We start from the raw sequence: 16541 nt of genomic DNA on the forward strand, positions 1-16541 counted from the left end.
CGTTTTTATAATGAGCCCATTTTCACCAATATTCCTATGCAGGAAATAATTAAATAGAATCATAATTGTTTTTTTTTAGACATGGTGAGCTCTCCCATATCCGATGCATTAGCATGGTTCAGCAGAGGCAATGCTCATCCATCGGCTTTGCCATCGTAAATACCAGGCTGTAGCCCTAGAATTTATGCCATAGTCTGCACCTTCACCATAGAAGAAGTCCTAGGCGTACTGGTCTTCATTACATTTAATGATAAAGCCCAATTTTAACAGGAGGGAATAGAAGTCAAGACTGTAAACTGGCTCCTACACACATGAGCTGACTACTCTGAGTAGGTAACATCAACCTATACATTTGACCTTTATAATCCACTAACATTAACATTGACTCCTTTAGAGACCTTCATGGTTGCAAGTCTAATATTAGTTTAGGTATGATCTACAAAGGTTTCACCATGTGGGTTTTATTTTTCATCTTTCCCTAATATAGTTACATTTGTATTTGCATCTGCGTGTTGCACTGAAACAGTGATAGAAAAGTACTCACTAGAGCTGTGAGCTTAATAAAGTATTTCAATCTGCATAACTTAAAATATTACATCACTACTAAACAAAAACTAATTTTATATTAGTATAATATATATATAAGCTACTGTCTGCGAATTTCATAAGCTACTGATTATTTCACCTGCTTATAAATATTTCAATTTGGCTAAATCAAAATATCCCGCATTACTCTTTATGGAAAACACCAGATAAAACTGTGTTTTCTCTCAGAAAAAGCATGAGTTTCTTTGTTAGTCATGTTTTTCATGAAATTTCAGCACCTGCCGTATATTTCAATTTCAGGATTGAAACATTCTCTTACTAGCATTAGTGAAAATAACAGGTGCACTGTTTCTTCAAATAATACCTTCTAAGTCAGCCATCGCAGTTAAATTCGTTTCAAAAAGTCTTAGCATCTAAGATCAAATTATTTGATTCCACATACATGTTTCTTGCTTTCGTGTTCTTCATGCAATCGATTCATTCTTGTTATACAACACTTATGAATGACTTTATGTAACATTCAAGACCATATATAAATATATTGCTACATACCTATATCACTATTAAATATTGTGACATACTCTAGAAGCTTATAACAGGCTGTCTCTAGTTCCAACTAAAGCTATATCATAGTAGCTACATTACCATAATGTGTTGCCATATAGAAGTTGTCAAACGCAACTGATATTCATTTTAGCATTACAAAACAAATAATCTATGGCATAATTCAGCCAAACTAAGAATTTTCAGCTAAAATCATTGTCAACTAGGATTAATACTTGTAACATTACTACTATAACCAACTTACACTCAGAAGAAACAACTTTTTTTACTTCAGGTATAATCACCATACATTTCATGATATATAGGAGAGAATCTAATATGGATCAGATGGCATGCTTTACAAAGTTCTCACCACTCAGCTAGATAAGAGGAGTGATTTTCTCAAACTGTCCGACAGCGTTTCATTTCATCAGATGTGTCAGAAGCCAAACGTCATGATGCCATTTTAGTACTCGATTTTTCAACCATATTACTATCCCAGCCTAAAAAGTAAATCAAGTAGCAATAACAAAATATAGTTCTTACGTTATAACATTATTACGAGAGTTAGGGTTGTGTTATTCTGGCTTGCAATGGCCTGGGAGTCCTGTAGAGATGACATTATATAGTCCTATATGATTTCAAACTCACAGGTGCCATTCCACCACAACAACCCCTAGCTGTGCTTCCCTTGCAGGGGTAACGCCTTATCTACCATTCAGAGTACTTCAAATGTCAACTGCTCTTCGTAAGACTGTGGTTGCAGAGAGACTGATGTCAGGGACTTTTGCAACATAAGCAAAAGTCCTATGTCTTGGAGAGAAATTTTGAACTTGACAGCTTCCTTCTCGTTCAAAAGTACTTCTACTTGCAAAAATGCCATTGCAACAATGAGAAGCGTTCCTTTAAAGTCGTTTATTCATTATATCAAATAAAGGAAACATACATACAAGCAAAATCAGAAACTTCTCCAATAAAATCTTATGGTTACAGCCCCAAAATTTCTTCTCATTCTGTGATGTTTTCATTTTAAAGTGGTTTCTGCAAAGAGTAATAGGTAGGTCTGCTTTATAAAAGGAAGGTTGGCAGAAAAAAATCGTTAAATAATACTGAATTTAACTAAACTAACTGAATTTTAAGCTAATAAATAAAATGACTGGACATGATGTATAAGACAAATTTAGAACTATTTTTCTTTGTCAAATACCCAAATCATAGTGTACATACTTTCGTTAGACTCTGGAGGTTCGCGTTTTTACTAGACTTATGAACTGGTCAGTAGGTTTGCTTCCCTCAAGATGTCTTCCTTTCAACCAACCTACTTGTAGTTACATTTATTACTTAACAGGAAACATCAGTTTTATCCATAAAATCTAAAGATAACCACATAACTGTTCATTTTCGTTCAACATAGGAGGCTGTAACCTCGAAATATCGTTTACCCTACCAGTGAAGGACATTGCTGGTGACATTCCTGTTCAACACGCAGCATTACTGTCATGGACCACAGACTGAACAGGTATTATCTCCTGACAATGAAAAATAAATAAAGGAAACAAAAAGAAATGAACTTTATAACTTTATAAACTATATTTTATGTGAAACCTACACATATACATAATAAATGATAAATTCAGAATAATACTATATTATAATAAGAAGGCAGAAATACATGTAATATTTACATACCACAGTTTTCTCTCTTATGTACTGTAGGTTAGTCCTCAACTTAACAATTAAGTTGAAGCTAATAAACATTAAATTCACACCTTGGTCGAGGAGTGCATTAATTTGTTTATTCCAGTGAAAACGCACTTAACACAATAGTTAACACTGTGTTTTCTTTCAGATTTAGTGAGAGTCTTTCCATTACTCTTATCCTACCATAAAAACTTCATTAATTGTTGAATTTTTCAACAAAATTTTCTGTAATGATACACTAATGCATTAATAAAAATAACAAGTGCACTGTATCATCAAATATCTTACAGGTCCATAATCACAACTATCTCCATATCACAAAGTCTTAAAACCTAATCAAATCCTTTGTTTCCATTCTTTGTTGCTTTATAGTTGTACTCTTTATATAATTCATTTATTTATGTTATACAACACTCATGTATGAATTTATGTGATGTTCACATATACATGTAAGATCAAACACACACATATATTTATTTATACACGTATATTGACATATATATGTATATATTTATACATCTTCATTACCTGTTATCACACACACTGATAGCTTAAAACAAATTGCCTCTGGCTTCCACACAAATTACTTTGGTAACCTTCTCGACTTACATCATGCAGTTACATCTAGATAATTGTGGGTAGAACTGTGCTGAACTCTAGGAGGTGTAAAACTCAACATGTTATAATTAAGCACCAAAATAATTCAGCTAAACTCACATTTTTCAGCCCAAATGATCATCAGTCAGGATTAATATTCATGCTGGTAGTACAGTATATACCATATATCAATATACACTCAACAGAAACACAACTCCATTATTATAAGTAGCAAAGTCATATCCTCTTCAGATATACCAGGAAAGACCTAGTGAAAATCATCTATTATTCCCTGTAGTGCTATTGCACTCAGCTACAAAAGGTGAGTAATTCTTATAAAACGTCTATGACATTTTGCCTTAGGAAAATTCACTTGGTAACTCAGAAAGCAAGTCACTATACCTTTTCAACTGTTAATGAACTAGAAATTACACTTACTGGCACCAGCTCTCCTAACTTATGATGGAGACTAGTCCCAGCCATATTGATTGGGGTCATTGTCAGTGGTTCATATGCCATTGGAGCTATCTCTTACCTTTATATCCAGCACTACATCTTGTGACTCATCCTGAACAGCCATATTAGTACTATCAGCTCATTCCTCTACTTCTTCAAGATTAGAGTAAGATACAACCCTGTTTTTTAACTCATCTGACTAAACAATCTCCTCTTCTAATTCTAGATCAAGCTCATTCTCCAGATAGAACTTCATAGATCATGTATGGACACAACTGGTTCACGTATACTAAATGCTTTTGCATGCCTCTTAACTGCTAAAACTCGTATGTGGAGGACTGACTCATTGGGACCTGTCAAGTGCAGCCAAGAAGCGTTTTCACTGCTAGTACATATCAAGGCCACACTCAGTCTCCACTCTGGTACATTAATTCCTTCACATCATTGCATCTTTTTTGTCATATGGCATCCTTTCTAAGCTTGTGCGCAGACTATAACCACTCTACATATTCTTGTAGACAATATGGGGCATCTCTCCTAGGTTGAAGACCATACATCACATCTATAGAAAGCAAGACTTCATATTAAGTGAACAACCTGTTGATCCCTTTTCAGTTGAATGGCACGCCACCATGGCATAGAGTAAATCATCATCCCAGTTCATAAGGCAGAATGCTTATCCTTTCGACAAACATCACTTTTCACAAATCAGAGAACAGTTGGCTCTTTAAGTTAATTCACTGATTCATGTTTATCTCTGTAGGTGCTATAAACTAGGCTATCAACCGCTTCCACAGTTCATCTAGTATAGAAATATCGCCTAACTGATATTCCTCAGCCCGTCATGAAGTACTTGATGACTACGAGTATTTTCAGGTGACTTTGTTCCATCTCAGGTAGCGAAACAGTGATATCCAGAGATATGCTCTGTAGAGAAGAATCAACAACACCTTGCAGGACTTACACTGTACAATATTCACACCTTTTCTGAATGTCTAGGCTCCAATGTGGCCAAAAGAACTGCCGTCAAATATTGTTATAATTGTGTGTGACACCTTGGTGCTCCCCATTCTTTGGTTTATGCAAATTCTGGAAAATCTCATGCCTAAAATCTCTGGGAACTACTAGTTATAACCCATGCTGAATTGATGATAACAACTGTACAGCATGCCTTCCTGCTTTCATAACTGCTCGTATACATGTCATAGGTTACAGGTGCCCATGCTACAATCCTCAATGTGAGCTGGTGGTGCTTTACCTTGCTTCAAGGCAAGGACAATCCATCTATGTTGGTTCTGGTTAGTTCAACTGATCTTCCCAAAGTGTCCTTAGGAGCCTACTGTATGGATCGTCATTTCTCTGACAGAAATGATCTTAAATCCCACATGATAGCCATGATCACAATATTCAATGAATGGACAGCGTAGTGGACGGTAAATCATACTCATGTAGCAGTGTTATTTTCAGAGTTTATAAAGTTCATCAACCATTTCAGCAATACATGGTCTACTCGAACAGTGAGCTTTCTACAACAAAAGTGTTGCCAAAAGTCAATTATGAAGACCACAACTGCAAAAAATATCTTCATTACTCGTACATTATCTGTATTCATGAGATGTGAGTGTATGATATCTTCTATTTCATCCTGCAACTGCTCCAGTTCCACTGTCACTATTATTGGTGTCTTAATATGAACTCACAATCATGTCAAGGATATGACAAAACTAGGGCCTTTACTAAAGCTCGCTTTAGTGAGAGCTAATAATGATGAGACAGTCTTGGAGAAATTGGCCACAAACCTCGAGTAATACAATGCAAAACTGAGAAAACTGTGGGCTTTTCATTTGGTCATAGGATGACGCTAATCTCTCATCACTGTTATTTTATCAAGATCCATAGAGATTCCTTCTCTACCCACAGTATAACAAAAAAGTGTATATAAAAGGCCTATAGTGGTTGGTTAAGTGGACATGCTTCACCTGTATCTATGTGATGTTGTGTGATTATTGACCAACCCAATCCGTCATCTGGTCCAACAAATACATTGATATATTCCATCAACAAGTCACTGAGTTTCTACTGCTGTGTTGAGTCAAGATTTTCAACACAATACTCAACTAGCAATCTCAGACATGTTAACTTAGTATTCACTTTTGGACGCAATCTTAGCATTATAATTAACATCACTCACCTTTCTTACCATGTCAATGAGCATTCCAATATGCACTTTGATAACCAACTATCCATTAATTTTACAATATCACTAGGATTTTATCTCCGTATTCTTCTTACTTCCTAGACATAAGACATATTAGCTTATGAGTTGGGTCTATAACCACATTACAAGGCATCAGCATACTAAACTTTGTCTGTAGTGAACCATGGGACTCCATTTATGTTCATTGGGCTACTGTGACTTTCTCTCTAAAATGCACATGTACAATTCACTGAGGTCAATCCAACCAAGTTGGATAACTCTCTCATGTAATATTAGTTCATCAGTTGCTCAGACAACTGACTGACAATATGCACAGTATCTCCATTCTAATAATGTCATTGCGATAGTTGAGGTTGGTAATAAGTTAATCTTTTCTTTAAGCAATGCCCCAAGCTTAGCCAGAGTGTGACTCTCCATTCACATTTATTTTATTTTTATTCATCAGAATAAAGTTCAAGTCTACTGGCGCAAGTGCTAGATTTCCTAGGAGGTCTGATGTACCACATGATCTACCAGTGTTCTTTTCACTTCTGTATTAACCAGGATCTCTAACTATTTCCCTTGTACTCCTACAGGCACACACAAATATCCAAACAGCCCTGAGGGAGCTGGGGTTACCACCACAATTTTTGATGTAAGTTGTTCATTGCCCTCCCTAAGTCAGTTGCAAGGCCCAATTTGTATTTCTCTAATATGTGGAGTTGTAGCAGTAGTATTCACTGCCGACTATTGGATCTCCTACATCTGTTGCATTATTAGGTGAAACCCATAGACATTTATTTGCTCCTCTACAAGGTATAGGTAGTTCAAAAGTACTCCAACATCCCACAAGCAAAGCAAACACTTCGTCTCTCTTTTACAGGATAATGTCTAGGTGAAGGAATTAGGATCGGTTTTACCATAAAACTGGCACAGATGATCTACATAAGTATCCAAGCTAGTCATAAAATCCCTCTCTTTTTCACTGACTCAAACATCTGGGGCAAATCTGTGATGACTGTTTTGCAGTCCAAAAAGTACTCATCCCTCAAATGTTCAATGGAGACTAGAGCCAGATTGTATTTATACTTTTACCAAACATTGTGCAGCTTTTTTTGGAGTCCAGCTGTTTCAGATGCCTGCATGAAATGCTTAAGAACACAGGCTAAGTCTTCCATTGCTTTAGCCCGACATGGCCAGGTAGATAAGGCGCTCGACTCACAATCTGAGGGTCACGGGTTCGAATCCGCATCCCACCAAACATGCTCGCCCTTTCAGCCGTGGGGGCGTTATAATGTGACGGTCAATCCCACTATTCGTTGGTAAAAGAGTAGCCCAAGAGTTGGCGGTGGGTGGTGATGACTAGCTGCCTTCCCTCTAGTCTTACACTGCTAAATTAGGGACGGCTAGCGCAGATAGCCCTCGTGTAGCTTTGCGCGAAATTCAAAACAAACAAACAATACATACGGCCAAATATAGAATACGCATGCCAGTTTAATGGAGCAATAATGCTCTCTGTCATTAATAAAACATTACAAAATTCATTACTCACAGCAGCATTCAGAGCCTCCAAATCAACGTCACCAGGTTTTCTATATAATTATACAAACATACAATTGACAGTCTCCAAAGTAACGCGTTCAACTAGTTTCACAAAAATATCCATAGAAACGAAAAACGAGCCATTACATGACTTAGACTGCTACTGCACACATGATGGAAATAATCCTGAATACCTCTCCCCAATTAATATCTATTATAAGTATTAGAACAAGCCACTTACTGCTAGCAGGTAACTCTCTCACTAGATTAATGAATTATGTGTGTATTGAAATAAAGAGTATTTGTATAAATACACAACTAGTTAGTTAAGTTAGTGAATGTTACGTTCATCATTTGGAACTGTTCGTAATGAGAAAGACTGTATCACAAACCGAATAAAGAGTTAGTAAGTATTACACTGTAAATACTAATGCATTACATACATGAACATAGCTTTAGAAGGGTTAAACCGCAGTACTCGTGCACAGGATACAAGCTATGACCTTTATGTAGTAATAAAAATAATATTTTCCCATAATACAGTATCAACAGATGAAAAATTAACCAACCGTAAAGGAAGGTTGTAAGCGCACCTGACCCTTCCTGCTCTAGAGAAATAAAAACCTAAATACAAACAAAGAATTCAGAGATTTGTCTAATTGTTTGTCCATTTAAACTCGATCATTTGGGAGATTCGCTTGAATTCCTCTACTAAATTAATTCAACCAGTTCCTCTCAATGACATGCGACACTAGACAGACAGACAACTCCGCTTTATTTCCCCGAAAGGGGCCGAAAGCCGTCTGGAAGGGTCACCTGTCGCACCACTATACAGTAGTGTGTGTTGTCTGTCAGTCAGTCAGTAGACACTAAAATGACGTCATATTAGGGACGCTTAACGTTGCAATTTGTACTGTCGTGACGTCGGTAAAACGTACGCACGCAATAAATGACGAGAAGAATTATGCACTCTCTAGGCTACAACACACCATGACATATGAATTTAAAAGCAAGAAATAAATATGTTTGTTACTCTTTATTTTGGTTTTAATTAGTCTTGAAACAGAACACTTTCGAGGACCCTGCGGAATTACATCTAATATATATATGTAGATAAACAATAAATAATTGGGGCATTATATTGTAGAACACATTTAATTAAATTATCTAAAGTATTACAGTAGAGAGAAATTCCAGAACTTACTACAAGTATGGTATATAAACGTCCTACCAGATGCCAAAACCACACCTCCCATATATGGCGAGCAGACCTTTAAAACCTGCCGAAAAATATATGAAGATGAATAAATAATTACACTAATAAGGTGGGCTAATAAATAATGAAATAACAATATCAAATGCAACAACTAATAATATTAAGAAATACTAATTTGATTAAACAAATTTAGGTCTGGCTATTATATATAATAAGCTGTTACGTAACTTACAATAGCTAGAGAAATATAATGTTAACAGTCGCCGACACACGCAAAATGTTGATAATGTTATTTCTTTATTGAATAAATATAAAAAGGAATAGTAATATACAGACCAGATGGCATGTTAGTTAAAACACTCGACTCATAATTTGCGGGTCGCGGGATCGACTCCTGTCAGCAAATATGCTCGCCCTTTCAGCTGTAGGAACTTTATGGTGTGACGGGCAATCCCACTGTTGGTGGGTAAAGATTGGGTAGGGTTGACTAGCTGCTTTTCTTCTAGTCTATTACTTCAAAATTAGGGACGGCTAACGCTGAGAGCTCTCGGATAATATACATGGGCGTCTAGTTTTGTTTAAAATTAGGAAGAGCTAGAAAGAGAAGCGAGAACTATTTTTTGCTAAACAAAATATTCAAAGTTGGGTGATTAGTTGTTTTGTTTATGGCAAAGCTACTTCGACTATTTGCTGTCGCCCCTAATTTGAACTGTAGACCACAGGGAAAACAACTAGCCAACATGTCGCCCCTAATTTGAACTGTGGACCAACAGTTCCCACCGCCAACTCTAGCAACGAATAGTCATATTATAACGTATCCACGGCTGAAAGGGCGAGCGTATTCCGTACCAGGTTTTGATCCCGCACCCTCAATGATTGTGAGTCGAGCACTTTAACCACCAGATCAACATGCCAGGCCTCAAAATAGGGTGGCAATTTCCCTTTCTGCGTCATGGTTAGAAGCCTATGGTAATATGTGTGTAGTGTGTAGACATAAGAACGTCGAAAATGTCGTGATATTTTGTAAAAATTTTAATCCTGAAATAAACGTTAGCAAACAGGATGTTGAATTTTTCCACAGAATTGAATAAATATTTTGTTCAAAATACAGGATCCCAAACATCCTTGAATAACATGAATTATGAGCTTAGACCAAGAAATCTTGAAGAAAGTCTATTGTAGCATCATCTGTTTCAGATTTGTATTAGGAAATGTAAAACTTGGAAACTGTAAGAGTGTTTTATTAACAATATTGGAATCACGTATTCCAACTGTCCAAGTAATTCTTTGGAGTTAAAAGAATTTTAGTAGAATGTATCGTAATAGAAAATAAGTTTAGAATTGTCAAGGAAGTCTTACAAATTTGGTAAACCATTATCGTCAATATTTTTTTTTCAATGTTGATATAATCTTCTTTATTGCATTTTGCTGTAAATAAAAATCCAAGTTGAAATAGATATACATTAGAAACTTGTGGACTGAAGTCGCTATTCATAGATATTACAAAGTGTGTGTGAAGTAAAATAAATTACAGCTTGTAAGGGGTTCGTTGAGTGAAACACAAAACATTAATTTACTGAAATTGTTACAATATATTGATAATATCAATGAAACGTTTTTAATTAACAAGAGAAAGACTGATATAAAGATAGATTACTCGTATCAAAAATTCTGTTTGCTTCTTAGCTGGGTACAGCTTGTCTCTGTGGTAGAGCTCTACATTTAGGAGCTAGTGAGCCAGGTTCGAACCGTGCAATATCACAAAATATTTCCCGCACTTTCACCTATGGGTGCATTATAAGAATGAAGGTCAAGCCCTTAGCGTTGATGGTGAATAGTTAAGTGTTGCTGACTGGTCAATAATACAAAAATAAGGACGGCGGTGGTTAGCCTTAGTAACTTTGCATAAAAACAAACGCTTTTTACCTACATCTTTCATTTTCTGATTCTTTGCATTCAGTGGAATTACTTATTATACTTAATGAATTAATACGATTTTTTTCTTTTATAATCTTATAGTAGTTGTTTAATCACTATTTAAGTATTTAAAGACCCTAACATGCTTATAGTTGCCTCATTCCTTGAAGATATTTGTACTTGTAGATTAAACAACAGTTTTTTGCACTTGTAACATAATTTTATTTGCTGATTAAAACAAATTTGCTGGTATTTTTATCGGTGAGGATCATGACTTATTTACTACAAATTCTGTATATAAACTAAAGTCATTTTGTTTCATAACTTACCCGTTATTACTAATACTGAACTTTTTGTTGTTGTTCTACATTATTTATGTAAAACGTTTTTGAGAGATTTACTAATGACTTATTTGGTTAATTTTGGTTCCAGTCCAGAAATTTGGAACCTTTGCTTCTTTAGACCTGTAAATTATCATTACGTACAATATCAAGGTTAACAATGAGTACGTGATCGATAAGAGAATATATTAAAATTGAAAATTTAAGCTCGTATTGAGATCATTAAGTTGTAGTTATGTTAGCTAAGACTGTGTTGGAACTGAAGATCCTTCTGCCTTTGACCTTCTTCTAACAACAGCCATTTGTTGGTTATTTAATTTTACAAGTGTTTGGTAATAACTGCTGTAGACTAACCATAGATTTTAATTTAACTATCTTTATATTTTTGTGAATAAACAGAAAAATTAGTAAGCTTGTCTTATGATCGTTAGCGTTGTTGTTTCAAAAGTTAAACTGTCAATAAAACAAGCAACTACTCCAGAAATTCTAGTATGACTACAGTAGTATAAAATAAATGGGCTGGGGGTGGTCTTGTGTTAGCATATCAGGACTGTTTCATGGTTTGAAACATTGCCGCAAATATGCACTCCGCACTTTGGTGCCGTGTGTGTGTGATATAAGAGTGACAGTTAGGATAACTTTTAATTTCACCCTTCCATAACTAGTTAAGAATATATCTGTAGTAAGTTATATTCAAGCATTTTTCTAAATTTTAGTTTACGCACAGATTCTCGTATCAGTTTGACCTTGTGTCTGTGTCCACACCATGATGGCCTGGCATAGCCTGCTGGTTAGGGTGCTTAACTCCCAATCTGCAAGTCAGAGAGTTGAACCCTATCAGTGAACATGCTTGCCCTTTCAGCTGTTGGGGCGTTATAATAAAGTGATACATCTCATTTTCGATTAGAGTAGGCCAATAGTTGACGGTGAATTGTGTTTACTAGCTGCCTCCCCTCTACTCTATTACATTTTAAATTAGGGGCGGCTAATGCAGATAGTCCTAGTGTAGCTTTGCATGAAATTCAAAACAAACAAACAAATAAACCACACCCTGGAGCGAGGCAAGCCTATCTAAAGGTTATAGTGTTTTAATTATTAATTTTTAATCATAAAATATCTGAAGAATGATTATTGTGTTCTAATTATTAATCTTACGTATCATTTTGTTATTTGTTTGTCTGAATTTCACGCAAAGCTACACGAGGGCTATCTGCGCTAGCCGTCCCTAAATTAGCAGTGTAAGATTAGAGGGAAGGCAGCTAGCCATCACCACCCACCGCTAACTCTTGGACTACTATTTCACCAACGAATAATGGGATTGAACCTCACATTATAACGCCCCCACGGATGAAAGGGCGAACATGTCTGGTGGGACGGGGATTCGAACCTGCGACCCGCAGATTGCGAGTCGAGCGCCCTAACCACCTGACCATGCCAGGAGTGATTTGTTACTATTTTTTTAATTTTCTATTTTATTTAAAAAAAAACAAAGTTTGGTTACAAAGCTGTGTTTGTTAATTGTACACAAGAAACCCAGTTTAATTATTATGTTTTATTTGTGGATCTAATCCAGAGCTAAAAACAGCAGTTGTGCTACACAGTCAGTTGATCATTGTAGAAGTTACCTATGTGAATTTATAATTTCATATTATGTTACAACGAAATGTGTCTGTAGAACTCAGTGCGTTTTGTAGGTTAAACGTTGATTTAAATACACCAACATGGGTCATAAGAAAACTAATCCAGGAGACAGAGTGGCAACTTGAAGCTCTTGGATAATAAATTATTATTAACAATTTTAATGTAATAAATAAATATAATATTGACTTACTGTAATTCCACTCATGTCATATTGTATTTCATCGTGTTGACGTTAGCGATGATTTCTACTGAAGTAGAGTTAACGCCATCAGACTTCTACTATACTATATAAAGGATGGAGAATGCGTTAAATACTATGATGTTACATCACTTTATCATTGGAACAATAAGTATTGTGAATACCCTATTGGAAAATCAATGATAATTAGAACTGCTGTTTCTGATTCAAAATTTGTATTTTGGATTTGTAAAATGCAAAGCATTTCCTCAAGGAAACACTGATGACCGTGTTTCTTAAAAAATAGCCCTGCAGGGTAGCTATCATTCCAAAAGGCTCCGTCAAAAGCTGTCATGTCCAAAGCACTCCACACTTCTCTGTTGAATTTCTGTAATTCATCTAACGTACGAGAACAACAGTTTCTAAGTGTTAATTTTAACAATCCAATCGTATAGAAATCCATAGATGTTTGCATCCATCGACTTTAGCATCATATTTTCGTATGGAATAACATTAATTATTATTATTAGGAATAGCACATATGGAATTGCAGAAATACCAATTTTATTCTCCAACTGCTTCATGTATGCAACAGCTGAACGCAAGGTGTGACTGGAAGCTTTATCTTAGTGACCATGTATACTGTTAGCCTCGTTTCCAGACGGAGCTCCTTTTTGATTATGTTGTGCACTGTTGCCTGGGGCACATAGACGACTTTTGGCACTGACTTTTGTATTCATGTATTCTCGCTTGTTAAAAGACGCTTCACTCTGCTAACTATGGCAGGGATATGACTTGTTGCAATTTCCTTCTGAATAATTTTGTTACCCAGGTTAATCCATATTCCCTTGTTTTCCAATACCGTTAAGTACAAGGAGTACCCTCGGGGCCTGGAAATTCTAAATCTTCGATCTGAACACAATTCTGTAATTTGAGCGTGTGAATGCTTTGCTTCTGAAAGGGCTGTTACATACCCTTTTCAAAAGCAATAAATTTTCGGTGACATTACACTACCTACGCAACGCCAAACAATGTCAAAATGTAATTCTGATACAATTCATACCGTCGTGACTTTATATTGATTGTTGTTATAACGTAACTTGCTGGTTTGCATATTCAAAGTCGTTTTAATATAACATTCTCAACCCATTACAAAAGAAGCTCAAGATTTGGTTACAATGCTCTAATGATAAATTTTATACAGTACACCAAATACACCCATAGTTTTTTACGGTGTTCTACTTTTCAATTCTTTACATCAGCAGAAACCCAACATACCGCTGTGCCACTGGGGTGGGGGGCATTTTAATTGTTTATTTTACATATCAAAGAACCAAAATTTGAATATAATGTTTTTACTTTTAAATTTTATACACCAGAGACCTAAAGAGTAGTTATAATGTTCTAATTGTTGCTTTTATACGCCTTAAAACGAAAAAAATAGTTTTTGTGTTCTAAGTCTTAATTTTATTTAATACGAAAGCAGTACAAGCTGATAACTGTGTTCTATTTCAGTATTGATTTGTATCCATCAGACACCCAAACAATTGTTAGATTACTCTGATTTTTAATTTTATACAACAAAGAACCATAAATGGTTACTTTATACTAATTGTTAATTTTACAAGCCAGATACTAAAAGTTTGGTTACTTTATATTAATTGTTATTTTTTTTACTCCAAAGACTTAATTTGGCTACAGTGTTCTACTTGTTAATTTCACACACCAGAAACCCAAAAAATTGTTACATTTCTGTAATGGTAAATTTTATTCGCCAGAGACCCACATTGTTGTTTGTTTGTAGTTATGCACAAAGCTACACAATGGGCTATCTGTGCTCTGCCCACCACGGTTATCGAACCCCGGTTTCTAGCGTTGTAAATCCGCAGACATACCGCTGTGCCACTGAGGGGCGAGACCAAAATATTTATTACGTTGCTTGAATTATTCATCTGATATAATATAACAAATACTCCCGGTTTAGTTCTTTGTTCTAATTGTTACTTTTATATATCAAAGATCAAAGCTTGGTTAGAGTATTCTATTAATGATTTATTTTATACAATACGCCAGGGGTTGCACTTTAAATACAATGCTCTATTTTTTTAACTTCGTTCTTCGTGAGAGACTCACACTTAGGTTATTATGTTCTGATTGTTAATTTTTCCCATCTGAAGACTGAACCAGTTAAATGCATTCAACAACTACTTTATTATTTGTGTTTCTAGGTAAATTTCATATTGAGAAATTTGAGCATGTTCCATAGATACTCCAGTATTTTTATTTACGTACAAGTTTTCTTTTAAGACAATTATCGCATTTAATATGCATCCAACTTTCCAAATGAAACTGCTTTGTGGTGCTGAGTGTGATCTAATGGTTAAAAGTTCAAACCATGATTTGCTGCTTAACACGCTGCATACTTACTTTCAACCGTGTGAACGTTATAAGTATATAAGTCAGTCCCGCTATTTAGGCCCAACAGTGGTGAGTCTAAAAAATTATAATTCTAAAAACCGTGTTTCGATAGCCGTGGCGGTCACAGCACAGCACAGATAGCCCATTGTGTAGCTTTGTGCTTAACAACAAACAAACCCGTTATTTAGCTTAGAATAGACTTGTAGGCAGTGAATGATGCTGATTGGTTACACTCGACCCTGCTGATCAGCATTTCTCCTGAATCTTGAGATTTCTGACATGATCATTTAGCTTAAAAGTCGCAGTTGTTGTTCAGGTTGAAAACTCCAAGTAGGCTAAGCTAGCTTTGTATTTCAATTTACGTATATTTTCTACTGAGAGAACTAAATGTTCAGCATCCATTCCAGTATTTTACTTTGGACCCATATTTCAGGAAAAAGGTGAGCAGGTTTAACAACCAGTGCAATGTTCTAATTTGCAACCATATTTTTAGGGAGACAACTGACTGTATTCAACAGCCACTCCAAGGCTCAAATTGGTGGGAAAAAGAACCCGGTGGGTGGAAAAATTGAACGATCCTTTCAAGGTATTCTTGCTGGCTTGGTGTTCAATGGTCTTCGTCTATTAGACCTAGGAACAGAAAATGATCCTAGAATGACCACAGAAGGAGATGTGGAACTCCTTATGTCTATCCCATTCGACTCGAATCAAAAATTTGGTTTCCACGCACAAATGCAACAGGTATGTGTATGCAATAGAAAATATTTAGAAAGTGGTTTCTGTTTAACGGATCAACCACACTTAAATGAAAGTATCTTGCTGTATTGAAAACTCAACCAATTAATTTGAATAATTGTGTTCTAAATAACTATTTTTTCTTTCCCCTTTTTATCCCTAGCTTCACTATAGAATGACACAGAAAAGCATACCAAATCCGTATATATATATATATATATTTAGATTTATATTACTAAGTTATATTAGCTAGCTTGTCTAATAGTATTTACACAGTTTCAAGAAAAAGTTTTATTCGCTAACCATTCTTTTAAATAATCTCATATCTTATTATAATGGATGTAGCGTTCATGCCAGTATCTGTGTATGTAACCAAAACTCCTGCGCCATTTATTGAGTGGCACTACAAACAAAAACCCATAAAAAATTTCACACTTTGGGTATTCAAGGTTCAAACAATTAGAAAAATAACTACGGTATATGCAACAATCATTTCTTTATAATAGAACACAA

General features: G+C 35.5%; 1 protein-coding gene across 1 annotated transcript in view; it reads left to right on the plus strand.

The window, feature by feature from the left end:
• LOC106457652 (neurexin-1-like) overlaps positions 1 to 16541 on the plus strand; it is a 206004-nt gene that overhangs the window by 183767 nt on the left and 5696 nt on the right. Inside the window, exon 16 of the mRNA XM_022383663.1 lies at positions 15787 to 16034. Coding sequence (XP_022239371.1) covers positions 15787 to 16034 — 248 coding nt within the window. The remainder of the gene's footprint in view (positions 1 to 15786; positions 16035 to 16541) is intronic.

The sequence above is a fragment of the Limulus polyphemus genome, unplaced genomic scaffold, assembly GCF_000517525.1.
Source record: "Limulus polyphemus unplaced genomic scaffold, Limulus_polyphemus-2.1.2 Scaffold357, whole genome shotgun sequence".
Lineage (NCBI taxonomy): Eukaryota > Metazoa > Arthropoda > Merostomata > Xiphosura > Limulidae > Limulus > Limulus polyphemus.